Source organism: Rana temporaria, chromosome 1 (genome assembly GCF_905171775.1).
Source record: "Rana temporaria chromosome 1, aRanTem1.1, whole genome shotgun sequence".
Classification (NCBI taxonomy): domain Eukaryota; kingdom Metazoa; phylum Chordata; class Amphibia; order Anura; family Ranidae; genus Rana; species Rana temporaria.
Genome location: NC_053489.1, coordinates 64,609,071 through 64,636,075, shown reverse-complemented (window position 1 = coordinate 64,636,075; position 27,005 = coordinate 64,609,071). Strand labels below are relative to the sequence as shown.

Sequence of the window (27,005 nt, the reverse complement as noted above, 5' to 3'; positions counted from 1 at the left end):
TGTGCCCATCAAACGCAGCCACTGTGCCCATCAAACGCAGCCACTGTGCCCATCAAACGCAGCCACTGTGCCCATCAAACGCAGCCACTGTGCCCATCAAACGCAGCCACTGTGCCCATCAAACGCAGCCACTGTGCCCATCAAACGCAGCCACTGTGCCCATCAAACGCAGCCACTGTGCCCATCAAACGCAGCCACTGTGCCCATCAAACGCAGCCACTGTGCCCATCAAACGCAGCCACTGTGCCCATCAAACGCAGCCACTGTGCCCATCAAACGCAGCCACTGTGCCCATCAAACGCAGCCACTGTGCCCATCAAACGCAGCCACTGTGCCCATCATGTAATACATACAATTGTTGAAAAAAATATTGAAATAGGGGGAAAACAAAGAAAAGTCAATTTTTTTTTTATTTCGGTTTTGTTTCGGTTCTGAAATTTCCATTTCGGTGCATCCCTAGTTTTTGGTACAGTGTACTGAATAAAAGCCTTGTATATTCATAGAATAAATTGGCATTTTTAAAGCTCTTGTACACTAAGCCATTAGTTGTAGTGTGGCCCAGGAAGGACGGGGTCAGCATCCATCCCTGTTAAAGGCCGATCAGTCTGTGGCAGGATGTACCAAGTGGTACTTGTATTGTGAGGTTCTTTGTTCAAGAATGCCTGGAAAATGTTTTGAACCCTCTTTAGCAAGGCTACAAAAATAAAGGGAAATGTGCCCCTTTTACTGTATATGCAGACTAACTGTTTACAGCAGGGGTGCCCAACCTTTTGATGAGCAAGGGCCACTTTATCGACTTGGTAACCGGTCGCGGGCCACAATGAGCGTAGCGGATGGCAGGTCTGTGTCCACTCTGCACATGTAGAGCAGACCGATGCAGCTCTACCCCAAGGGCCCTCCGATCCACCCAGACAGAATGGGACAGATCTCCCTTCTGTTTAAGCAGATCGGATTGCAGATAGGCGAGTGTAAACAGACACGAGTCTATTTACATCTGCCGCTCTATAGAGGTGTATGGAGGGTCCAATTGGGTCGCCTGAAAAACCGACTGGCAGACCTGATCGGACCGATCGTGTGAATGGGGCCTAAGGCCGCTTTCAAACTGATGCACAGTGGGTTTACCTGCACCTCAACTGACCTCAATCCTCACTTTCTCAGGATTCCTGAAGCTAGTTGCTGCTGTCTCCCAGGTGGTTATGGCTGGTGGCTGCCGCTGACTGTCCTCCAGTACTGCTGGCTGCTGTTCCAGTGCATCAGATGTGTGAATGAAAGAAAGAAGCATGCAGTAGCGAGCGGAGCCGATGCTTCCTGTCACAGGCGGAGTGCATTTGGTATCACTCGGCTTGTGAAGAAGGCAGCGCGATGCAGGAAGTATTGGCTCTGCTTCCTCTTGCGGTGACTGTTCTTGGCGGGTTGAGAACCCGTGATCTGGGCTTGCTGACCCACCATCTCGGAGAAAGATGTGGCAGGCCACATCAGAGGGTGCTGCGGGCCAGCAGTTGGGCACCTTTGGTTTACAGTAATGCATAGCCTGGGTCAGTTGGGCATTAAAGTGAACCTGTCATGACTGCAGAAGTGTTACTCCTACCATACACCCAATCCAAGCATTTACCATGATCCATATTTTCTATAGTCCTTCCAAAAATGGAGCCATATAAAAATTGGTAGAACCGCTATTTTCCATGCTGACCACCTTTGTTTTATTCTTCCTCCCCAGGTATCAGGTGATAAGTACACCAACGGATATATTTATGGTGATGGAATATGTTTCAGGCGGGGAACTCTTTGACTATATATGTAAAAATGGGAAGGTAAGACTGACTGGATTATCTTAATTTTTTATTTTTTTATCCAAATGACAACCTAAAATGTATTGGTTTAGCTTACAGGCACTGTGTAGTAATTTCAATCACTTTTTAGATGTGTACATGGTCAGTGTAAGAGGTCAGAGATGCATTTTATCTGGTATGTATATGGACTATAAAGTGTTTGGTGTTTTTTTTTTTTTTTTTTTTCCCCCACAGCCACCTTTTGCTCCCTATTGCTTTTTATGCACATGCTCTGAATCCTGCATTGCAGCTCTGATGGCCTTGCTGTATTGTGCTCAGTGCTCCTTCACCAAGCACAAGCTTTTGCTTCTGCAGATTAAATGAGTACCGTGTACTTCCTGTGGCTTTTTTATCACTAAGCAGAAACGGTGGTCTGCTTACTCTAGTTACCTTACAAACCTGCCTGCAACACTGTCTGAGCCCAGGTTCACACTGGGTGCGATTTCCTTTGATTTGAGATGCGATTTCACATGTGAAATCGCATCTCAAATCGGCAGGATTTGCCGCCAATTGTCGGCAATGACACCGTCCTAATTGGTGCGACGCCGCATCTGCGGCGCTGCACCGATTTCAAAAAGTAGTTCCTGTACTACTTTTTGCGATTTCGGCCCGCGATTTACATAGACATCTGTGCAGAAACCTGCACAGATGTCTCTTAAATCGCGGCCGAAATCGGGACTGCCGGCGGGAGTGAAATCGTGCGAGTTCAGCTGAACTCGCACGGCTTCACTCCCACAGCCCAGTGTGAACCAGGGCTATATAAAATGTATAATTTTTTTTTTTTTTTTCTTTTGGTGGTATTCAATTGCCAATTTTTTTATTGCTAAAAACCTTCCAATAACCCCCCCCCCCCCCCCCCAAAAAAAAAACAGTCATGTCGTCATTCCAATCAGGGTCTTCTCTGCTGCTTTAAGAATGGCCTGCATTTAATTTGTCTCCATGGTGAAGTATTGTCAGTTGCTTTATAACACAACGTGGGGAGGCAAGCGTATAGAAATGGCGTATAGTAACAGTAACTCAGAGTATATGCTCACGGAGTACATTTTACGTTCCCTTTTTAGAAAACTCAGAAATCCCAGTTTTCTTGTGCAGCCGCAAGCTCAGAATAGTTGTGGTTTGAGGGAAGTTCCTGTGGGCCTTTGTGTGAATGATGCATTCAGGGTATGTTCGCTATACAAGCTGCATCTTTGTGCTCTGTGGCCGCTGCCTTTTGCAAGTTATAAATCGCATGGTTTTATTAAACTGTTGCTTTAAGACACAATATCTTCCATCATGTTTGAGGTGAATGTAGCCGTATTGGTGCACTTGCGACAGACTAAGTACCGTCTGATGCTTTTATTTGCACCAACATATAAAAAATCAGGCCAAGCTTTTGGGATGTGTCCATTTTTTCAAGGTCCCAGCAGTACGGTTTCACGTTTTTAATATAAAAAAAGGTCACAAAGAATGCTGCTCTTCACTGGCTAAACTTTTTTTTTTTTGTGTACCTGTGGTCTTCCTGCTGGTTGGCTGCACTGAGCCAGAGACATAAAAGTGTGTGGCTCAGTGCAGCTAAGCCACAGGTGCACTACGCTGCACCTGTAGTGCAGGTACACGTCTGGTGTGAAATCCAGCCTTTATAGGGTACTCAAAACAGTAAGAGCTTGTTTACAATTGTAATTTTTTTTTTTTTGGGTGGGGCGGGGGGTTTGTTAGTAAACCCTATACTTGTGGCCCACAACTGGTTACCAAATCCCTTAAGTGGCCCTTGCTCTTCAAAAGGTTGAGCACCCCTGATCTACAGTGGGGGCTTTTGCAAGTAAAAAGCATGCTTAGAGTGGTAAATACTTGTCTTATGGGAAGATGGTGTGGAATGATTAGATGACAGGGTCTCTTTAAAAAAATTAACACCAAACACTGAAGTACATGTCACTTGTGTCTGCAAGGATTTGTAATGCTCTCTGGCACAAAATTGCAGTAACCTGAATGTAAAACAGATTTGCATATGCTGACTTTTTTTTTTTCCGTGTGTTTGTGTACATTTCCTTTTCACTGCTGGATGATTGTCACCAGTACTGAATGTAGCAGGAAAGCCCTTGCACCTTCACTCTGACTTAAAGGGTCACTAAAGGAAAAAAATGTTTTTGTTGAAATGACTGTTTACAGGGTATAGAGACATAAAAGTTAACTGATTCCTTTTAAAAATGATTAAAAATAAATTAAATTCAATCATATAATGTGCCTCTAGTTTCACTTTTGGTTTTAAACTGGTTTCATGTTTCTGTGAAGTAAAGAGACTCGCAGAACAAAAACAAACAAATCCAGGGCAGTGTTTTGTTTTTAAAATGAATCTGATTGGTTCTGAGGAGTTTTAGACACACAGCTTGGACCACAGTGAGAAGCTCCCATGAGTTTTTTCATAAGGAGCAAGACAAGCAGGAATTGTGGAGATCACAGCAGAATTACAGCTACTTCAAAGCAAAAACAAACAAGGACATGAAACCAGTACTGCAGTAAGGTAAAGGAAGCTATTTAGCTAAAAACTAATTTTCCTTTAGTGATCCTTTAAGTTTTGTACTACAGTGCAGACAAGTTCCCAGTACAGTTGTATAGTCATGTCCTAGTTGAGACCTTCTCTCGCCATCTTTGCCCGTGTCCCCACCACATTGTTTCATCAGCAGTGTCCACACTAAATGCCCCCCCCCCCACTTCCATGTTGCAGCTCTTTCTTCAGTCTGCCTTGGCCTCTGTGACTGCGCTCTCCACACTGTAAAACATAACCAGCTACCACTCCTTTCCCCTCCACTTCTCTTCCCATTGCTCCTCAGCAACACTCCATTGTCCCTTTCTTCTACTTCTACCGGCAAATCTTGATTGACATCTCCTGTACAGGCATGCTGGAGACCTTTGTCCAAGCCGTGTATTTGGCTAGTGGAGCAGCAAAGGTTCCTCCATCCACACACTGGATGGAGGAATTATTATTCCTTATCTGTGTTGGAGTAGTGTTGTCACCTTAGTACAGAAAGTGTTGGGACTACAGAATATTCCCAGCTCTTTGTCTTTTGGGAAGTGGAGACTGTTCTGTATTTCACTAAAGTCAGCTGATATTAACCACTTAAGCCCCAGACCATTTTGTTGCTAAATGCCCAGGCCAGGTTTTGCGATTCGGCACTGCGTCGCTTTAACAGACAATTGCGCGGTCGTGCGACGTGGCTCCCAAACAAAATTGGCGTCCTTTTTCCCCCACAAATAGAGCTTTCTTTTGGTGGTATTTGATCACCTCTGCGGTTTTTATTTTTTGCGCTATAAATAGAGCGACAATTTTGAAAAAATTCAATATTTTTTACTTTTTGCTGTAATATCCCCCAAAAACATATATAATTTTTTTTTTCCCTCAGTTTAGGCCGATACGTATTCTTCTACCTATTTTTAGTAAAAAAAAATAGCAATAAGTGTTTATCGATTGGTTTGCGCAAAATGTATAGCGTTTACAAAATAGGGGATAGTTTTATTGCATTTTTAATTTTTTTTTTTTTTTTTTTTCACTATTGGCGGCGATCAGCTTTTTTTTTTTTTTTCTTTTTTTTTTTTTTCTCGAGACTGCGACATTATGGCGGACCCTTCGGACAATTTTGACACATTTTTGGGACCATTGTCATTTTCACAGCAAAAAAAGCATTTAAAGGGCACTTTTCCCCCTTAGATTCCTGCTCGTTATTACTAGGGGAATCGGCTATTTATTTTAAAATATGTGCAGTACTTACCCGTTTACGAGACGCATCCTCTCCGTCGCTTCCGGGTATGGGCTTCGGGAATGGGCGTTCCTTCTTGATTGACAGGCTTCCGAGAGGCTTCCGACGGTCGCATCCATCGCGTCACGATTTTCCGAAAGAAGCCGAACGTCGGTGCGCAGGCGCAGTATAGAGCCGCACCGACGTTCGGCTTCTTTCGGCTACGAGTGACGCGATGGATGCGACCGTCGGAAGCCTCTCGGAAGAATGTCAATCAAGAAGGAACGCCCGCTCCCGAAGACCCATACCAGGAAGCGACGGAAGAAGATGCAGCTCGAAAACGGTAAGTACTGCACATATTTTAATATAAATAGCCGATTCCCCTAGACCGAACGAGCAGGAAGCTAAGGGGAGATTTTTTTTTTTTTTTTTTAAATGGGTGAACTCCCGCTTTAAATTGCATTGTTGAGAAAATGACAGTTGCAGTTTGGGAGTTAACCACAGGGGGCGCTGTAGGAGTTGGGGTTCACCTAGTGTGTGTTTACAACTGTAGGGGTGTGGCTGTAGGACTGATGTCATCGATCGAGTGATCCCTTTTATAGGGAGACTCGATCGATGCAGCCGCCACAGTGAAGCACGGGGAAGCCGTGTTTACATACGGCTCTCCCTGTTCTTCAGCTCCAGGGAGCGATCGCGACGGAGCAGCTATAAACGAATAGCCGCGCCGTCGTCCCGGATCGCTCCCCGAGGTAAGCCGCACGCAGCGGGGGGGTCCCGATCGGACCCCCGACCCGCCAGAAGGCAGGGACGTGTGTGTGTGTGTGTGTGTGTGTGTGTGTGTGTGTGTATGTGTGTGTGTGTGTGTGTGTGTGTATATATATATATATATATATATATATATATATATATATATATATATATATATATATATATATATATATGCCCATCTGCCTGTCCGTGCCATTTTGCGGACGTATATAGTCGTGCGGCGGGCGTTAAGTGGTTAAAGAACTGCAGAGTACACTGAAGCAGCACTGGGCTTCTGGAAGATTCACCAGGCAATTTTTTTTTTTTTTTTGTTCTTTTGGTTGATCACTTAAAGTGTTTTCTGTTTTTAGGACAAGAAGTTCCTTGTTGGACTAGACTATTAAAACGTGGAGATCTAGGCTCTTTGAAATGCCCATTTCTGACAGATTCTCAGGGAACAGCTTCTGCTCAACTTCCTATTGTCACTTATTTTTTTTTCTCCTCAGTTGGATGAGAAGGAATCTCGGCGGCTGTTCCAGCAGATTCTCTCCGGGGTTGATTACTGTCACAGGCACATGGTGGTGCACAGAGACCTGAAACCAGAGAACGTTCTTCTAGATGCTCATATGAATGCGAAGATTGCTGATTTTGGTAAGTATTGGCATGTGACATGCCTGGCTTATCTTGGCCTTCACTCCACATAAGAAATTAAACCCTTTGTGTTCTAACCAACCAATTTGGAACTGATTGCTAGAACTGCAATCTGCCATGGTTGCTAAAACTGGCGCTCAAGGACAAAATGTGTTGCATGAAGAAACAAACTGCTTCATTCCTCTCCACTTTTATACTTTAGTACATGCCAGCAAGAAATGCAATTTAAGGGTTATGTTATGAAAGTTAACATTTGCTTAAAGTGGAACTTTAGGCTATATAATTTGGCAGACTTTTTCTCCTGCATTAAAGCTACTTGCCTGTCTGCCCTTGTACAGCGAGCTGCACACACGGCTCACTATACAAATTCAGCAATGATGAACTCCTGTGCATGCTCATATTTTTTTATTTTATTTTTTATTTGTCTTTGTTTTTTTCCAAAAAGGGAATATGCCTTTAAAGTTTCAAACCGCCCAAAACCTTTCTTTTTTTCCATCTCTTGTAGTTCCTGTGGCTGCTTGCCTACCTACTGTGACAATAAGGCCCCTTTCACAGTCGGTGTGCGTTGGCGTGGAAACGCTGCTATTTTTAGCAACGCTTTACCGTCAATTTCATGGTGCTATTCGGCCGCTAGCTGGGCGCTCTTTACCTCTGCTAGCGGCTGAAAAAGGGTTGAAACCGCCGGCAGTATAGCTGCTGTGCCCATTCATTTCAATGGACAGGAGCGGTATACTCTCTGCTCCAAAGATGCAGCTAGCCGGACTTTTTTTTTTACCGTCCTGCTAGCGCGCACCACTCCAGTGTGAAAGCCCTTGGGGCATTCACATTGGAGAGACGGCAGCAGATCTTTCAGAGTTTTTCCAGCGCTATTTTTTAGCTTTGTAGTGCCTGCAAAGCACCTCGGTCTAAATTGTCTTGCTCTTTTGTAGTGTTTTTTTTTTTTTTCTAGTTATTTAATACTAACCCTTTCAAGACCCAGGGTAACAACCTTAAACTTATTTTTTTTTTATTTAATCTTTTAAATCTTTTCATTAAATGTATTTGCTCAGAACTATCCTGATACAGGACATGACTGTCGTCTGTATTAGCTGTAATTATAGTGGTGGTCTCTGCAGCGAGATCATCGTTGGCGGCGGGAGAGGCGTCACTTACCGGAGTAATCGGTGCCGGAGGCGATTGGGTCCTCTTCCTTGCTGGTTATGGAAACGAGTGAGGGGAAGATACCACGGCAGGGCTTCACTTCCGCTCATACGTTTTAAATGCACTTTTTGTTTTATCAAACAACGCTTTTTTTTTTTTTTTTTTTTTTTTTCTAAATATGAGATCTGAGGTCTTTTTGAGTACCTGTCATGCTTTTTTCTATTACAAGGGATGTTTACCGCTTTGAAGGACTGAAGTTGCAACATTACAATTTTGTTCTTTCTTAGATGGTCTTTAAGGAGACTGCAATGGGATATATGGGGGGGGAAACCCCAAAGGAAATTTGTCTGAACATTTCTATTACTCTTCACATTTATTACTGGAAAAATTTGGCGCTCTAAACCAGGATTTTTTTTTCAATGTTTTACAGGCCTTTCCAACATGATGGCCGATGGAGAATTTTTAAGGACGAGCTGTGGGTCTCCCAATTATGCTGCGCCGGAAGTAATTTCTGGAAGGTATGTGTTTTTTATATTCACTAAAATGGGTTATTAAAAGCATGCAACATCTTTATATAGAGTAAGGCAAGTGGGCAAACGTACCCATTCATGACTGGCTGCAGAAGAGAAGGCCAGTGAAGCTGGGTACCTGACAATTGGCAGGTACACATCTTTGGGTGAAACGGCGTCGTAGTGACTTTATTACCTGCATGGCTGTGTTGTAGAAATATGCACAGTTTTGAATGGCTGGCTGAGGTTGATCTACACTTGCAAAGGAAACCTCTTTTCTTGATTTACCTGTGTGGTTAATGCTTTTTGGGCCCTGTTGGAGAGATTTCACCTACAGAGCAGAAATCTAACCAACACTTTTTTTTTTTTTCTACCCCACCACACACACCGGAAGAGTAAGGGGAGGCTTACCCCTGTATGTGTATTTCATATTGTCCCATCTCTTCCTGTCTGGTAAAAGCAATGTCTCTAACGGATGCCCAGCTAGACATGGTATGTCTCTCCTGGATTAAAAACCTACCTATTCCCACATTTTAACTAACGGCTTCAATACCGGGCACTTTCACCCCTTTTCATGCCCAGGCCACTTTTAAGCTTTCAGTGCTGTCACACTTCGATTGCTCAGTCATAAAGGACTGTACCCATATGAATTTTTAATTATTTTTTTTTTTTTTTTTTTTTTTTTCTTCCCACATAAATAGCTTTTTTTTTTGTTGGTGGTATTTGATCACCCATGTCATTCTCCTGCCCAGCTGTCATTTGGCAATAGGCTGTATGGGAAGGGGTTAAAGTTCAGTTTTTAAAGCCGGCCATAGACTGAGTCTCGGCCACATACAGCAGCAAGGACAGGCTTAGATTTGAATTGTGCGTTGACATGTTTACATTCTGGCTTGATCTACTTGGATCCAACCAGCCTTTTGGCTTTTACATGCAATTATCACTAACTGCTATTATAGCTGCCAGTAATAATCAAGTTGTCCCGTTCCCCCCCCCCCCCCTGGTGGGAGAACACCAAAGCTCCAGGGGAATCGAGAAATCTTTCTCTCCTGCAACCATGAAAAATTTTTCCTTGTCTAGCTTAAAGCCAAGTTCCACCCAAAAGTGTAACTTCCGTTCATCTGAATTACAGCCCCCCCCCTACAATTGGCACCTTTTCAGGGGGAGGGGGGACAGGTTACCTGTATTTGACAGGTATCCTTTACCACTACCGGGAGTCCTTGCCGCAGCCGTGACGTCACTGCAGGGCTCCTTATTCCTCTCCCAGCCGCCAGGCCAGTAGGGGAGGAGCGGGCCTTGTGCATGCACAGTAGGATTCCCTTAGCCGCAATGGCAGCACCCGACAAACCTCAGCTGTGGGTGCTGACATCGCTTGACTCTGGACAGGTAAGTGTACTACAGTATCTGTAGCTGCTGGCTTTTACATTTTTGGGGCGGAACACCATTTTAACTGTAGAGAATTATAGATTTCTTGGTGTAGGGTAGCTTTTGCAATAACGCCACCTAACATCTGAGATGAGACATTGACCACATAGTGCCAAACCACAACCCAGCCTTCCTGAGCACAATGATCACATAGACCTAAATGTGTACCTCTGTGAGCACCTTTTTATACCTTATGCCTTCTTGCTGACCAGAGCTAAAGGATTCACTAGTTCAAGTGTGATTCTGTAAGGCGAGCTATAACATTTTATTAGTAAATGCTCTACAACCCCCCCCCCCCCCCCCCCCCCCCCCCCCCCCCCCCCCCCCCCAACATTGCTGTAAGCCTACTGTTTGCTCTCTCCAGGCTCTACGCTGGCCCAGAAGTAGACATATGGAGCAGTGGTGTCATTCTCTATGCCTTGCTATGTGGGACTCTTCCATTTGATGATGACCATGTGCCAACCTTGTTCAAGAAGATCTGTGATGGCATCTTCTACACTCCTCAGTATCTGAACCCCCCTGTGATCAGCATTCTCAAGCACATGCTTCAAGTGGATCCTATGAAAAGGGCTACCATAAAGGACATCAGGTGAGCTTGCCAGTAAATGCCAACTAATGCTGCTTGTTTGTGTGCTTTATCAAATTTCTGCTTGTATACATTTTCTATGGCTACTTTAAAGCCACCCTGTCGGAGGCCTACAATTGGCATGCAATCTTTTCCTGTAAAGGAAGATTTATTGGTGGGTGCTGCAGAGAATCTTGACATCCTGTGTACTTAAAGCGGAGTTCCACTTAAAAATAGAACTTCTGCTTTAAGCGCTTTATTTAAAGGGTAACCGTGTGTGTACATCAAAACTTTTCCACCTCTTCACACAGTCCATACAGATCATTTGACTTTCAGATGTCCCACAATTCTCCCCGGACAGACCCAATAGAGAAGATATATTTGTTGCCAGCTGGGCCCAAAACAAGTGTTGTGCTGTTGACTTTGATGCACGCAAGTAAAAGTGGATTAATCTTCAAATAAAGCGCTAGTGACAAATGTAAACTGATGGTGCCATCAGTTGTTGGAGCACCCAGTCACCCAAGTTCATATAATTCCTGATCTGACAGGTTGTCTCTGCCTGGATAAGGGAGCAGAGTCCAGACAAAGAATGTGTGCACTGCAGAATAAACTCTGATGGCAAGTCTGCTGTGCTTTGATATATTGGGAGGGCAGCATTGCACTAAATCATGTCCAAATCATGGTAGTTTTTAAAGTGTGCCATAAAGATGACCGTACTTTACGTGCTGTGGTCAGCTTGGAATAAACATTGTTGCATAATTAAAATTGCTTTGATGTGAATACTATCCCTTACTTGACAAGTGGTGGGACGTTAATAAGACACTGGGACTCTAAAGGTACAAATGGTACTACTATAAAATTCTAGTTGTTTATAACCAAGTGTGTGTGTACTAATTTCTTCATAAATGCTCTTACATGGATGCCATTGGTTTATAGTTCTGCAATATTGTAATTGTGTGTACCTTTAATATCACTAATTTTCTATCCAAAAAAAAAAACTTAAACATGACATACCTTCTCTGAGCAGCCCTGATCTTCTTCTCAGTCCTCTGCCGGTGTCCTGTCAAATGCCACCAAACATCGGAATCTATGATCAGCTGTAGACGGCGCGTGCGCACAATAGCCGACATTGTACCACAAAGTTTACAAGGGGGCGCCTTTCTTGATGGGCACGTGTGAGGGGCGGATGCCTACATACAGAAGGGCATATTTTATGATGGGCAGTGTTATTGCTTGCTAGCTAAACGATCTTGACTGCACTGCCCATCATTACAAAATACGCCCTCTTCTGTAGGTATGTGCCCATCATAAAGTAATCCACCCCTTGCAGACTTGCACGAGCATCAGGAGCATGTGACACAATGTTGGCTATTATGCGCAGGCGCTGTCTACAGCTGAACGTAAATTCCCCCCCCCCCCCCCCCCCCCCCCCCCCCGAGGCTTTCAGTGTCTCCAAGCGCTGCACAGTGGCGGATGTTTCTCGTCGAACACCGGAACTCCTGGCTCCACCGAGTGCCCCCCCCAGAGCAAGCCACTTGCAATGGGGGCACCCAAGCAGGCATGCTAAGCTCGGCTCACTGACTGATGTGCTTGTGCGCATCGCTGGATCGACAGGAGCTCAAGTATTGGGAGGGGGTGGCTCCTGCACACATTTTTTTACCTTCATGCATGAAGGTAAACTTCAGCCTTTAGAACCACTTTATTGTGGTATTAACCCCAAAACCAGAAATGTATTGCAACAGCTTACCAGTCATTGGATGTGGGTGCATTTGTTTTCTTTAACCGATTCCCGACCGCCGCATGTAGATATACGTCGGCAGAATGGCACGTACAGGCACATTGGCGTACCTGTACGTCCCTGCCTTTCCGCGGGTCGGGGGTCCGATCGGGACCCCCCCCGCTACATGCGGTTGTCGGATTCCCTCGGGGAGCGATCCGGGACGACGGCGCGGCTATTTGTTTCTAGTTGCTCCGTCGCAATCGCTCCCCGGAGCTGAAGAACGGGCAGAGCCGTATGTAAACACGGCTTCCCCGTGCTTCACTGTGGCGGCGCATCGATCCAGTGATCCCTTATATAGGGAGACTCGATCGATGACGTCATTCCTACAGCCACACCCCCCTACAGTTGTAAACACACACTAGGTGAACACTAAATCCTACAGCGCCCCCTGTGGTTAACTGCCAAACTGCAACTGTCATTTTCACAATAAACAATGCAATTAAAATGCATTTTGCTGTGAAAATGACAATGGTCCCAAAAATGTGTCAAAATTGTCCGAAGTGTCTGCCATAATGTCGCAGTCACGAAAAAAATCGCTGATCGCCGCCATTAGTAGTAAAAAAAAAATTAATAAAAATGCAATAAAACTATCCCCTATTTTGTAAACGCTATAAATTTTTGCGCAAACCAATCGATAAACGCCTATTGCGATTTTGGTAAAAAAAAAAAAAAATAGGTGGAAGAATACGTATCGGCCTAAACTGAGGAGAAAAAAAAATGTTTTATATAGGTTTTTGGGGGATGTTTATTATAGCAAAGTAAAAAATATTGAATTTTTTTTCAAAATTGTCACTCTATTTTTGTTTATAGCGAAAAAATAAAAACCGCAGAGGTGATCAAATACCACCAAAAGAAAGCTCTATTTGTGGGGGAAAAAAGGACGCCAATGTTGTTTGGGAGCCACGTCGCACGACCGCGCAATTGTCTGTAAAAGCGACGCAGTGCCGAATTGTAAAAACCCCTTGGGTCATGTAGCAGCATATTGGTCCGGTCCTTAAGTGGTTAATGCTGTTTTTTTTTTTTTTTTTTTTTTTTTTTTTTTCCCCCTCTCTTCCCTCCTGTTCTTCACCCATCTGACCAGTACCTGTATGTCCCCCACTATGAAAAAGCAATAGAAGCGGCAGCATTAATCTGGGAGAGCAGTGTTGGATGTACTAGGTTTAGTTACACTAGCAATTGACGCTTAACTCGGTGGTAGATGGTTTGTTGCATCTGCAGACAAGCTTGTTCTGTCGCAATCCAAACTTGGGCTGCCCATACATGTGTCATATTCCAACCTATTTTTTTTTGTTTGAAAATCACATCTTTAAATTTTCAACCATTAGTGGGGCCGCAGTAACGGCAGATTCAAATTTTTTTTTTTTTGTTTATGTGCGGACATTGGAGTTCATTTCTATTTCTACGATGGGAGAAGTGTCCGAGAAATGTTAACGAAAAATGCGCATAATATGTGACCTGGGTAGAAAAGATTGTTGCCCACTTTTTTTTTTTTTTTTTTTTTTTTTAGAGCAACATGAGTTAAATTTGAAGGGTTGTCCCAATTTCAAAATCAAGGGTGGCACCATTGAATTACAAAACACAATTTTGATTGACGAATTGGTTTGATTTTTGACCCATGTATGGCCTACATTACTGGCTAGATCACCAAGTGTTTTAACCATTTCATGTTTTCCAAAGTGGGGAAATGCTGGTCCCCTGTACATGATTTATCTATTTCAGAACTTCATAAATAATACCACAATAACTTGGACACTCTTGTGTTCCTTGAAGACCTTTTACTTTAAACTAGAATTGAAGTGGCTGTTCATCATTATTATTATTTTTACTTTTAATCCAGGGATCATGAATGGTTCAAACAAGACCTCCCGAAGTATCTGTTCCCAGAGGACCAAGCTTACAGTTCAAACATGATCGATGACGAAGCCTTAAAGGAAGTGTGTGAGAAGTGCGAGTGTACGGAAGAGGAGGTGCTCAGCTGCTTGTACAGCCACAATCACCAGGACCCATTGGCTGTAGCGTATCACCTGATCATAGACAACCGACGCATTATGAACGAGGCCAAAGATTTCTATTTGGCTACAAGCCCGCCCGATTCATTTGTGGAGGAGCCTCATGTACCCCGGCCCCATCCAGAGAGGGTGCCCTTCTTAATTGCAGAGTCCCCCCGCCAGAGACACACGCTTGATGAGCTGAACCCACAAAAATCTAAGCACCAGGTTGGGGTAAGAAGAGCAAAATGGCACCTAGGGATTAGAAGTCAAAGCCGACCAAATGACATCATGGCGGAAGTATGCAGAGCCATGAAGCAGCTGGGCTATGAGTGGAAGGTAAGGGTGGCCTTTTTTTTTTAATGCCGTTTTTGAATGGTTAAAATTGTAAATATAAACCTCCTGAACATTTTGTAGTTTGCTTTAGACTTGGCTGCAGATTTGGCAGGGGGCTGAGGTTGTCCAATATGAAAGGCTGTACATTATGTATGTAAAGTTTGATCCCCCTCTGAGGGATTGTCAATGCTAATAAAATGCAAAATCTTGCAGAAAGATTTAGAGCCCATTCACACCTTGGCGTTTTGTCGCCTGTAGCGCGACGCGCACAAACGCCAGAGGGACCAAAATACATGTAAGGCTATGGGCATGGTTCACATCTGAACGCTGATGCGCCTGACGCGCATCGCATGTAGTCAATAAAAGTGCCGGACCCTTTTTTTGTCGCGCGATATGCACGTATTTGAGCGTTTCCATTTCCCATAGAAAGTAATGGAAACGCTCGATTCAAGCGACTTGCGCGACAACGGGCGTTTGCTACGGGCGTTTCGTCAATAGAACTTGTCGCCCATGCAGAAGATGAAAAAAATCTACCAACATAGCAACAAGTGATGAAAAGATGATAGTTTTTCCTATTGGCTAAAAAAAAAACGTCAAAGTACAAAAACGTCGGACAACGCTGTATGCAAACGCGCATATTAGCATGAATACGCGAGACAAAACGCCAGGAAAAAATGCCGGAAAACGCCGCTATTGCCTACGCCTAGGTGTGAATGCAGCCTAAGCAATTCCCTCCTAATATGCTTTTTAAGCTACATGTGCATTTCAAATTGTTTGTCCTGGTTAAGAATTTCCTTTGGACACTGACCATACAGTTAAATGGGTTCCTGCTCGTGGCAGCAATGCAGTGAGTGAATGTTTATTGGGCTGATATGCAGATGGTGGAAATTCTACCCTAGACACAGCCATTAGAGCAAGCTAGTCCATATATCCTATGGCTATTTCAGATTGCCAGAACTTCTCCTCCCAGCAGGCGAGGTGATTGGCCAGCCCACATCCAAACCCCAATAAGCTGAGCAGCATGACAAATGAATGGGGTAGGTAAAGCAATTGTAAAGGTAAATAGACAAAATAGTTAAATTTTTTTACCAATTCTATTTCAGAGGCTTTAAACCTCTTCTTGGGTCCGCTGCTGGCACTTCTGGCCCCTCTATCCAGTGCCCCTCATGGGAAAGCTGTTCCAGAGCCCCGCTGCTGTCCATTGACAGCAGAAACCGGCCCCGTTCCCTCGTCGCTGCCTTTGATGGCACTGGGAGCCAATAGCTTCTTTTATGCCCCAGCAAGACATGGAAGGTGAGGGTAGAGCATGGCCCTGCCCTTCGCTCTTTGGCTTGCTGGCTGTGATTGACAGCAGCAGGAGCCAATGAGGAGAGACTCGGGAAAGTCGCTGCTCTCATGCACACTGCTGGAACTAGATGGGGCTCAGGTAAGTAATAAGGGGGGGCTGCACCCAGGTTTTAGCCTAATGCATTGAATGTTTTGGGGTAAAAGCCATACTGCACCGATGACCTTGTTTATGTGCAGTCTAGGCTTCACCTACCAAGTCACTTGCCTGGAAGTATGTGACACTTGACTTTTGAAATGGCTGCATTTAGCCACACATCTAATGCAAACATAACACAACCATGTGTTATCATTTGATCATAGTTTTAGACTTTTACCTGTTTAGCTGGAGTTGCCTTTTTAACATCCTCCTACAGAACTGTAAGCAATGTCGGTGTGAGAACATGTATACCCCATGCTGCATTTATCAAGGTTTCTTCTTCAAATCTGCAGATTGTGAATCCATACTACCTCCGTGTTCGGAGAAAAAATCCAGTGACCAGTATGTACACAAAAATGAGCCTGCAGCTATACCAAGTGGACAGCCGAACATACCTGCTGGACTTTCGCAGCATAGATGGTATGTAATACTACTTACTGTACCATGCAGAGTCTTTACGGTTTACCTTCTTAAATTCTTGTAATATAAAGTATTAACCTAAAAGCAATTTTTTATTTTGACATCCCAGGTTACTCAGGCACTGCTGTATTTTGGGTATTAAAGAGGCATGTGCAGATGTGCCCCATAAACAAAGGTTTAGGCTTTTAAGGGCTGTGGGGGGAGGAAGCTGGAAAGACACAGTACTGTTCAGGTAGGATGTGGATACTTAAAGCGGTTGTAAACCCTCCTATCTTTTTCAGCCAAGGAAGCTGCCATCTTGGCCTTTGTTCAATCTTCAACTGCCATGAAGCTGCACATGTGATCAGTTATGACACCAGCCATTGGATGGTTTGACAGTTTGGTTGAGAGCACAACCAATGTGCAGTTAGCATTCCCGGCATGCCGGGAATGTTAACAGTTTTTTTAAGTGTTACATCAATGGATTTACAACCGCTTTAAAGTGAATTTTTTTTTTTTTTTTTTTTATTGCTTCCTTTACCTTGGTGCAGTCCTCCTTTCACTTGCCTCATCCTTCGATTTTTGCTTTTAAATGTCCTGAGAAATCCTCACGTCCTGTCACTAACACCACACAGTAATGCAAGGCTTTCTCCCTGGTGTGTTGTGCTTGCCCCCTCCCTTGGACCACAGGAGAGTCGGGACACTCTCTACGTTGCAGATAGAGAAAGGAGCTGTGTTAGTGGGCGTCCTGACTCTCGTAGTCCAATGGAGGGGGCGAGCATGACACTCCACACCAGGGGAAAAAGTCTTGCATTACTGTGTGGAGCTAGACAGAAGAACCGGAATTGAGGATTTCTCAGAAGAAATAAGGACATTTAAAAGCAAAATTGAAGGATGAGGTAAGTGAAGGAGGACTGCACTAAGGTAAAAAGAGCTATTTGGGGGGGAAAGAAATTGTACCTTTACAACCCCTTGAATGCATAAGATGACTCTCTTTACAACCGCTATAAGGGGCCTGCTGCAAAGCTTCAGGGTTATTGTATCGAAGAGGATACTAAATCTATTGGAGTAGTGCCATCCTCTCCCAGGACCCATAGCCTACTTTTGCATTAAGAGTTTAGAGGGAGTGATGGCAGAATAGCTACACACAAGCTAGAGCCAAACAAGACCAGGTTTAAAATGCTGGAAATGATTTAGGGTTGTTGCTTCATAAGTAATCCGATTCCTAAATAACCCAGAATCCATGTTAAAGCTGAAACTGATAAAGAACATGACCAATGTGAAGTGAGCTGCATGTAATACAGTGCACCACATCACCCCATTATCTCTCTCGACCTAAAGGCATGGTCCACCTTTTTGTAGAAATTTGAACCACATTTTGGTGAAAAGGGTGCATTTATTAACCCCTTGGTGCCAAGTGTACTCAAATATGCAGCCCTAATGGGACGGCTCCCCTTGCATATCTGTCTTTGTGCTGACACCACACGCTCCCAGCGCAGACCGGCATCTCACTGAGACCACCAGGATCTGTGCCCGAAACTTGCCTGATCGCTATCATAGTGGTCAGTCATATAACATTTTGTATAAAATCAATGCTGCTGAGAAGAACCTGTGATTCGGGTGGATGGTGGTGTTTGGGGATGTTTCATGTTCAAGCTTCAGCTGCCCAATTAAAGTGGAGGTTCACCCTAAAAAAATTCTAACAATACATTGAGAAAACTGATTACACTGCGGGTATGCTGTTTTTTTGGGGGTTTTTTTCCGTACATACCTCGTTATCGCCGTTTCATTCCTCGGCTTCCAGGTATGATTCTTGCTGGACTGGGCGTTCCTAGTTGATTGACTTTCCTCCGACCGGCGCATACTGCGCGTCACGATTTTCCGACAAAAGCCGAACGTCATTGCGCAGGCGCCGTATAGAGTCAGGTCTATGCGGCGCCTGCGCAGCGACATTCGACTTCGGTCGGAGGAACGTCAATCAACTAGCAACGCCCAGACCCGCAAGAATCATACCCGGAAGCCGAGGGATGAAACGGCGATAACTAGGTATGTACAGGGAAAAAAAACGGCATACCCGCAGTGTAATCAGTCTCCTCAATGTATTGTTTTTTTTTTTTTTTTTTTTAGGGTGAACCTCGACTTTAAAATGGCTGCAGCCTGACTTGATGGGAGATTTTGTGTTTTACATTGGACTCTACAACTATCATGTTTACATTCACTGTTGTAGTATTAATTTGTCACATCTAAAAAAATATAGGTATTTTATGATATAGGTAAGGTATGTCAGTTATGGAGTATTACATTGAGCTCTAGTATATACCTTTAGGTGGAGCAGGCACTGTTTATTTACCTATTTACAATCTGCTGCCCTTCAGTAGGGACAGTGACAGCAGCAACTTAAACTTATTTTTTTGTGTGTACCCCACTTAAACAAATGCAGCCATCACGTCTAAGAGCTGGTAAGCTCCAGTATGTTTGCTTTTGGGGTTAATACAACTGGCATGATCATAAAGGGAACAAGGCTTTTTAATGTGACTTCAGGGCAGGCAGCAATATGGAAGCAAAGACACTTGATATGGAATGCTTTGAATGAAACACTTGAACATGTACAAACATGTTTGCTTACAATGCACACTTTGTTTAATATATAAGGTTTGGAGTTCAAATGATTTGACACTGAATCGTAGCGGTCTTATCAGACCCATAATCTGTGTTGTTACCAGGGCAACAAAGCTGTCATTCTAGAAGAAACTGAGCAATGTTGGCATTCCATTCTCTGCATCTGGAAACCTTCCAGACCTACACCCTGTCACTGGAGCCATAACAGCATGCCTATGAATTGCCACAGCAGGAGAGGATTCTTGCAGGGCAGTGAGTGCTGCACCTCCAGACCGTGAGGACTTGAGGGGAGGGGGGGAGAGACATGTACACATGAGTAATGTGTGGACAATACTCTGCGTGTGTGTGTGTGTGTGTGTGTGTGTATAGTGATGGGTGGAGAGGAAGATTTACTCCCTTTGCCGCCCCAAGGCCAGGTCCTTCAATGCCGCCTGCGCAGTACAGGGGGGACATTATCCGCCAAGGGACTTTTTCGGCAGGACACTGAGAAGCGGGGGGGGGGGGGGGAGGGGTGATGCTGCCAAAAATGACATTGAGCATTGGGGGGTGCTGCTGCCGAAAAATGACAATTGCATTGAGAACCGGGAGGGGGGGGTTGCTGCTGCCAAGAACTATCTCACCACCTCTTCCCTCTGTTTTTTCTCCTCTCACCATCCGCATGACAGGGGGAACTCCCGATATGAAAGTAAAAGTGTCCTCTCCTCTCAGCCGCAGTGCTGCCCCTGCACCCACTGCCACCCCGAGGCCTGGCCTTGTTGGCCTTGTCTAGAATCCGGCCCTGGATGGGAGGGGGCTCTACATTGAACCTGTACTGGGGGTAAAATGTGACCCGTTGACTAGAATAGAAATGGTTTGTCCCCAACATGCAAAGAATGAACTTGTGTTTGCCTTGCAGTGTAGAAATATAAACAGTTGTGGTTTAATTTTGTATGAATATTCCTCACTGGACTTTCCTTTGGCTGACTTTAGAACACCGCTGGGGGCCATTTATGTGAGAAGCTGAAGACGGGTCACTGCTTTCACCAACCTTATCTGCAGATATTGCCAAATTGTCCTCTCCGCTCAAGACCTTCTTTATAGCTCCCTCGTCGCCTCCTCCCATACTCTCCTCCAGAACGCCCTACCCTAGTATGTCTGGTCAGCTCCTACCCTGACCCTTAAACTCGCTTATTCAGCAAAGCCAATTTGTAAAAATCTCTGAATACGTTTTTTAGAACGGGGTGCCTCAAGACTGTACTTATTTTATTTTTTTATTTTTTTTGGAAATAAAGTCAAACGCTGTCCTAGGGTTCCACAGAACCCTGGTTGAGCATGACTGCCTTAAAGGAGTTGTAAAGAAACATTTTTTCACCTTGATGCAATCTCAGCATTAAGGTGAAAAAACATCTGAGCCCCCGTTTTACTTACCTGACCCCTCAAATGTCCCGCGCTCGGTCCCGAGATCCTCTTCGCCGCTCAGCCTGTGGCCGCTGATTGACTAGAGCAGATGGATTGAGAGCAGTGCAGCCATTGGCTGGTGCTGCTGTCAATCACATCCAGTGACGCAACGCGCCTAGGGGCGTGGCCGAGTGATACAGCGAGCGACTATGGCTGCTCGCTGTATCACGGGAGCGCGCCCGCAAGTTCTCTCACATGACTGGTGAGTTCTTGCGGGGAGGACCCCAGAAGACGTGGAACGGGGCCACTCTGTGCAAAACTAACTGCACAGTGGAGGTAAGTATTACATGTTTTAAAGAAGAATTTTTTTTTTTTTTTCCTATAGTAACCCTTTAAAGAAATGACCATGGCTTGGACAAACTAGAGAAGTTAATGTGGGAAAGAGGGTGAGATTTCAAGAGGACCTGTCGCTGAATAGGCAAGATTTACTTTGGCTGCTTGCCTCAAACAAGCTGATCTTTTCGTTTGTTTTTTTCCCACAGATGAGGTTAACGATGTCAAATCTGAAAATACCACACCAAGACGGTCAGGGTCTGTTGGCAGTAACCGCCCGCCTCAGAAAAGCGACTCTGATGCCGAAGCCCCATCAAAATCATCCAATGGCTCTGTCCCTTCTTCACTGACCTCATCTGCAGACTCCTCCAACACTGACCTGGTCCCTCGACCAGGAAGCCATACTATAGAGTTCTTTGAAATGTGTGCAAATTTAATCAAAATCCTAGCGCGATAGGCTGAGGCCTTTTACCAGATCTCGTTTCGAGCAATAAGCATGCAGTAACCTGTAGCCAAAATGCTTCCAGTCTTAATCCAGTCCTAGTACACAAAGAGCTGAAAGCAACATCACAAATGCAATTTGCACATGGATCCGACGTAGTCGTTTGGTCTAAAAACCGTAAAGCTTATTGTGTGTTTGTTTTTAACAGATATAGAAATGTCAACAAAGCTATAAAATCTTGTATATATATTTTTTTTCCAAGGTTTGACTTTTTATTGCACATTTTATTGAACACTGGGCTGTGTCGCTCATTCCGGAGACACCACATGCGCTTGTTTTTATTGTTTTTTTTTCATGATTTTTGCTTTAAAGGGGATTTTCGGGTTTTATTTTAACAGCTTTGGACAGTCTCTGCTCTTGATGGGGGGGGTGGGGGGGGGGGTAGAGTGTGTGAAAACCCTAAATTTTTTTAAAGGGATCTTTTAATATTGCTCTGCAGAAATTAACAGCCTTATAACGCACATACCTTGTTAAATGCATAGCACCGTGTGATTTGTTTGCTCTGGTTGTCTAGTAATTGGTTTTGGAAACTGCCAGCTGTTAATGACTCCATGCAATTCATGGTGTCACTGAGCCACCTCATGCTATCTGTTTGACAGCATCAGGACTTGGGAAAAAGAAAGGAGCACCCGGTGTCCTATAGAATGCAGATCTGGAGGTGGGTTATAAGGTATTGATAAGTACGTCAAAGCCAATGCGTTTCGGGGGAAAGGACATCTCCTCACCTTTCCTCTGGGATGTTTCTGCATGCTATCTAAATGGGAAAGTTCCCAAACCAGATGTATATATGCACGGTATCTGAGGGCAAACTGACAGTGACAGTTGTGGTTGTAGGTGCAGCAGCATCAGGTAATGGAGAATGTTTCCAGGCATTCAATCACAAGATGTAGGTAGCCTGAGCAGCACCATAGGTTGCATTGGCATTGTTTTAATGGTCAACAGTTTCCAGTGCTGATTGCGGGACAACCAGAAAGTCAAGGTGCTATGGCATTTATCAAGGTGCATGTCTTGTATGGCTGTTTAATGTTCAGAGTAATTTTAGGGTGAACTTCCACTTGATGTATGTTTTGGCCTCATGCCTGCCATATACTAAAATACTAGTTTCCTGGCTGTTATACTGACAACCTGGCTTCAGTATCAATCGGGAGCCAGCATTCTGGTCCGTAGAATGCCTGATCTACATATGTTTAGTGTTTCAGGGTATTGACATAAAAGGGTTGGCATGATAGCCAGGCAGTTGAAGTTGGTAATGAATGACTGCATCCATAGTGTCTTCTTTAAGGTAGAATTTGTAAGCGTTTTGTATTGCCTTTTGTTGAAGCATGGTCTTTGTACAGTTGGCTTGGCCTTGCCTGCCAGTCATGTGATGCCGTCTGTCGCTTTCTTGCCTATATGGGACAGGGATGCCGTTGGCAGCACAGATCAAGGTCTGGAGACTTCACACGGTGAGGGCACCAGAAAGTAAATTCTCACCAATCTCTGTATATTCAAACATGGCCGCTCCTTGATCACAAGAACTCTATTCTAGATCTCTGCAGCGACATGACTGGGCAAATCCCCATTTGGATCTAGGAAGATCACTGATTTTGGGTGGTACAGAGCAGGAGATTTTAATTTGGCTCGCCCAAATCCAGACCACAATATCCTGGAGTGGTTCTTTAATGGTGTGCACAGGAAATGGAATCTAGATGCATAAAAGCAATGACATGAACAACCTAATTGTAAGTCTAAGCTAGAATGGAATATGGACAGCACATTTTCAAACTTGTTCACCAGAGCCACCTAATGGTGAAATTTGGTATTGCAGCTCTTGCAGTCATTTATGATTTGGGTAGATTTATGACTGGGCTGGAATTGAGGCTATAGGAAGATTACGTAAGACTTTTTTTTTTTTTTATATATCTCACTCCTCACTTGTCTAACCACTTCTTTTTTTTTTTTTTTTTTTTTTTTCACTTGGGGCAGCTCATACCAACCTAAGTATGTACCATGACTTGGGTTACTTCCCCTTGGCATATGCAGGGAATGGGTCCCCTCCCTTTACTGCACAAGACCAACTTTATATTAAGAGCAACGAGACTGCCAGCTGTTTAAAAATGACCCCGAAAATTCCTTTTAATTATGGTTAGGTTGGTTTATATAATGCTGGAGATATAATTGGAGTTTAATGAGGGAAGGTAATTTGTACAAATGTAATAAACATGTTTTCTTTTTATATATAACAGTTGAACATTTTTGTTAAATGGATTTTAAACATTGGATAAATGTAGAATGTTACCTGGCTGGATAAATAAACACTGATTTTTATTCTTGGTAATGGTAAAAAAAAAACAGGCTTTTTTTCCTTAAAGTGCTCAACTGGCATTCACTTGCGCTTTTTTTTTTTTTTTATTTTTTATTATTAAATAAAATGTATTTGTTTAATTTTAAAACGTATCAACGAATGCCTGTGTAACTTTAAACTCTAGATTGTATGTGCAGGGTATGACTGCATTCAATATTTCTAGTTCATGTGTCGGCTACCTGTTGGAGCAAGTCATTTAATCGGTAGGATATGTAAGAGCACAGGGATGAGCAGGGGGCTTGTATCCACGTGCAACCCAGTCAGGCTTTTATCCTACAGTAGAAAAATGTGGGAACACATGTAAAAATGTTTTGTACGAATACGCATGTTCTACCATTACCAGAGAATGGAAACGTGAGACACGAAATATAACATACTGTCTGATGCACCTCTTATCTATGTTTGTCTCAAAGGGGACAGCAGATGTTTCGCACAGAGCAAAAAAAAATTATATTGTGCCTTGTGTGTTTACATTTTTTTTGCTGTTACTAGAACATGACCATGATTAAAAGGTCTGCAAATTTTAAATAAGCATTTACTACAACTTAGAACCTGGTAAATCATTTTTTTTAATGCAAAGAGCCATGTATTGGTAAATGACAATGCATTGGTAGCCATGATGACAGTATCCAGAGTATAGCTAGCTTTATACTGAGATGGCTTAATTTAAGATTTTTGTGGCTTGCGATGTATACTACAAGCTTTTGTGTACATGGCCTTACAGAAAGTGTTCACCTGTAAAGCTTTGTTTTGCAGGAGTGTTTTTTTTTTTTTTTAAGATTAATTGGCAGGAGGAAACCAGTTTTGCTTTATTTCTTTCCACTCTAAGTATAAAGATCAACCATTAACTTTTTTTAAATGGTACCGGTACCTTTAAAGCGGTTGTAAACCAGATGTTCAAAAAATCTTCAAGGCAATGGCATGTGCTAGTATGCATTGCATACTAGCACATTCTGAAATGCTCACTTGGAATGATCTCCAGAGCTGTAAAGTCGCTGCTGAGGGCTGACGTATTCCTCCTGTCTAATTGGTCAGAGCCGCTATGTCACTTGCGCTCGTGAGCCCTCAGTTCCAGGAAAAAAAGGTATGGTGGACCCTCAGAGCGCATGTGCCAGTGATATTCACTTTGCATGCAGCCAAACCTTTATTATAGGCTTGCCTGTAGGTAAAAATGACCAAGCGGGATTTACAACCACTTTAAACTTGTAACCCTCCCACTCTAAACTTAAAGGATCACTAAAGGAAAATATTTTTTTAGCTAAATAGCTTCCTTTACCTTACTGCAGTCCTGGTTTCATGTCCTCATTGTTCGTTTTTGCTTTGAAGTTGCTGTAATTCTGCTCTGATCTCCACACTTCCTGGTTGTCTGGCTCCTTATGAAAAATCTCATGGCAGTTTTTCACTGTGGTCCAAGCTGTGTGTCTAAAACTCCTCGGAACCAATCAGATTAATTTTAAAAACAAAACACTGCCCTGGATTTGTTTGTTTTTTGTTCTGTGGGTCTCTCTACTTCACAGAAACATGAAACCAGTTTAAAAACGAAAGTGAAACTAGAGGCACATTATATGATTGATTTTTGTATCTATTTTTTATCATTTTTAAAAGGAATTGGTTAACTTTTATGTCTCTATACCCTGTAAACCAGTGGTTATCAACCTTGCTAGTGCCGTGACCCCTTGATAAAATTTCCCAAGTTGTGGGGACCCCCAACAGTAAATTTATTTTCTGAGCGTGGGTTGTCAGCACCCAAGGCAAGACAAGTAATTTGCGCCCTTAACCCATGGAAATTTAGCGCTCCCTGCGTCCCTTACACTCGTACAGTATTAAAACCACTTATAGTACATTTTAGGATGTACCACTCTTTGTTCTCTTTTCTTTCCATTGTATCTCGCTCTATCCTAATTTCATGTTATTTTTTACCCATCCCTCTCTCTAGCCATCTTTCTTGTTCTCTCTTATTTTTTCTCTCCCTTTTTTGTTCCTCCCCCCTCTTTTCCTCTCCCTTCCATGTATTCTCTATTTGTATTCCTTCTCTTACTCCTTGGGGGGGGGGGTTAAGTGGCAATGCTGGGGGGAGTTCTGATCAGCCAACTTAGGTGCTCTTGATCAAGGTCATCTGCTGATCTGAGAACTGTAGTGGGGATATTTAATGGCAACTATAATCACAGGTAGTGTTACTCACTGTCTCCAGCTTTACTGTCTCTGACATTGTGGTGTCTCGCAGCAGTGACACCTATGCTGAAATCGGGAGCCCCTCCCATTTCACATTCCTCACCAGTCAGCTGACCTCTAGTCTCTGCCCCCCAGCCATGCCGTGAACTGAATGTGCGGCTGTGGGCTCAAGGCACAAAAAGGATGGGAGAGCGGTGCAGGCTTCAGGAACAGCCCAGGATTTGGTGACCCCTGGCAAATCATAATTTGACCCCCGAGGGGGTCCCGACCCCCAGGTTGAGAACCACTGCTGTAAACGGTCATTTCAGCAAAAAAATGGTTTTCCTTTAGTGACCCTTTAAAGCTGGAGTTCACCCAAAAATCAACTTTCTGCTGTTAGATCCAGTATACTGCTGACATCTGCAGTATGCTGGTCTTCTTTTTTTTTTTTTTGGTACTTATCGTTTTAGCAGTAATTCTTCTATCGCTCCGTGCGGGGATTACGTCCTGGTACAGGCGTTCCCGAAGACAAGCAAGTTGATTGACAGCCTTCGATAGCGCGTCACGGCTTCCGAAAATCCACACGAGTGACACTCGGCAATTTACGGCGCCTGCGCAGTCAGCTCTACACGGCAGGCGCCAAAAACGGCCAAGTGTCACCTCGGCTGTTTTCGGAAGCCGTGACGCGCTATCGAAGGCCGTCAATCAACTTGCTTGTCTTCGGGAACGCCTGTACCAGGACGTAATCCCCGCTCGGAGCGATAGAAGAATTACTGCTAAAACGATAAGTAATAAAATAAAAAAGACCAGCATACTGCAGATGTCAGCAGTATACTGGATCTAACTGCAGAAAGTTCATTTTTGTGTGAACTCCCGCTTTAAAGGCCATTGTCTGCCTTTTCCAAAGATGTAATAAATGCTAAAATAATGCCTTTGCATTGAAGTCTGCAGTGCAGCCACAGTCGGGGCTTAGCTGGTGCAATGCACAGGCTCCCGTATACTTTTCCTAACCCCCAGGTTTGTACGGACCTTAATGTGCATTATTTTTGAAGAAAATTTTTATTTTGCTGTGGAATGGGACAACTTTTAATGTTGCTCTCTAAATATGGATGTTGCCTGA

General features: G+C 43.8%; 1 protein-coding gene across 2 annotated transcripts in view; it reads left to right on the top strand.

Annotated features, from left to right (window-relative positions):
- The window catches only part of PRKAA1 (protein kinase AMP-activated catalytic subunit alpha 1), a 52,923-nt gene extending 29,216 nt beyond the window's left edge, over positions 1 to 23,707 (top strand). The window contains exons 3-9 of one of the 2 annotated variants that reach the window (XM_040338773.1): positions 1,718 to 1,811; positions 6,796 to 6,937; positions 8,508 to 8,595; positions 10,373 to 10,597; positions 14,191 to 14,680; positions 16,454 to 16,580; positions 21,098 to 23,707. In XM_040338773.1, coding sequence (XP_040194707.1) covers positions 1,718 to 1,811; positions 6,796 to 6,937; positions 8,508 to 8,595; positions 10,373 to 10,597; positions 14,191 to 14,680; positions 16,454 to 16,580; positions 21,098 to 21,345 — 1,414 coding nt within the window. In that variant the 3' untranslated portion in view covers positions 21,346 to 23,707. Of the gene's footprint in view, positions 1 to 1,717; positions 1,812 to 6,792; positions 6,938 to 8,507; positions 8,596 to 10,372; positions 10,598 to 14,190; positions 14,681 to 16,453; positions 16,581 to 21,097 lie in introns of both variants that reach the window. The other variant, XM_040338762.1, reaches the window with a different exon arrangement.
- The last annotated feature ends 3,298 nt before the right edge of the window (positions 23,708 to 27,005 follow it).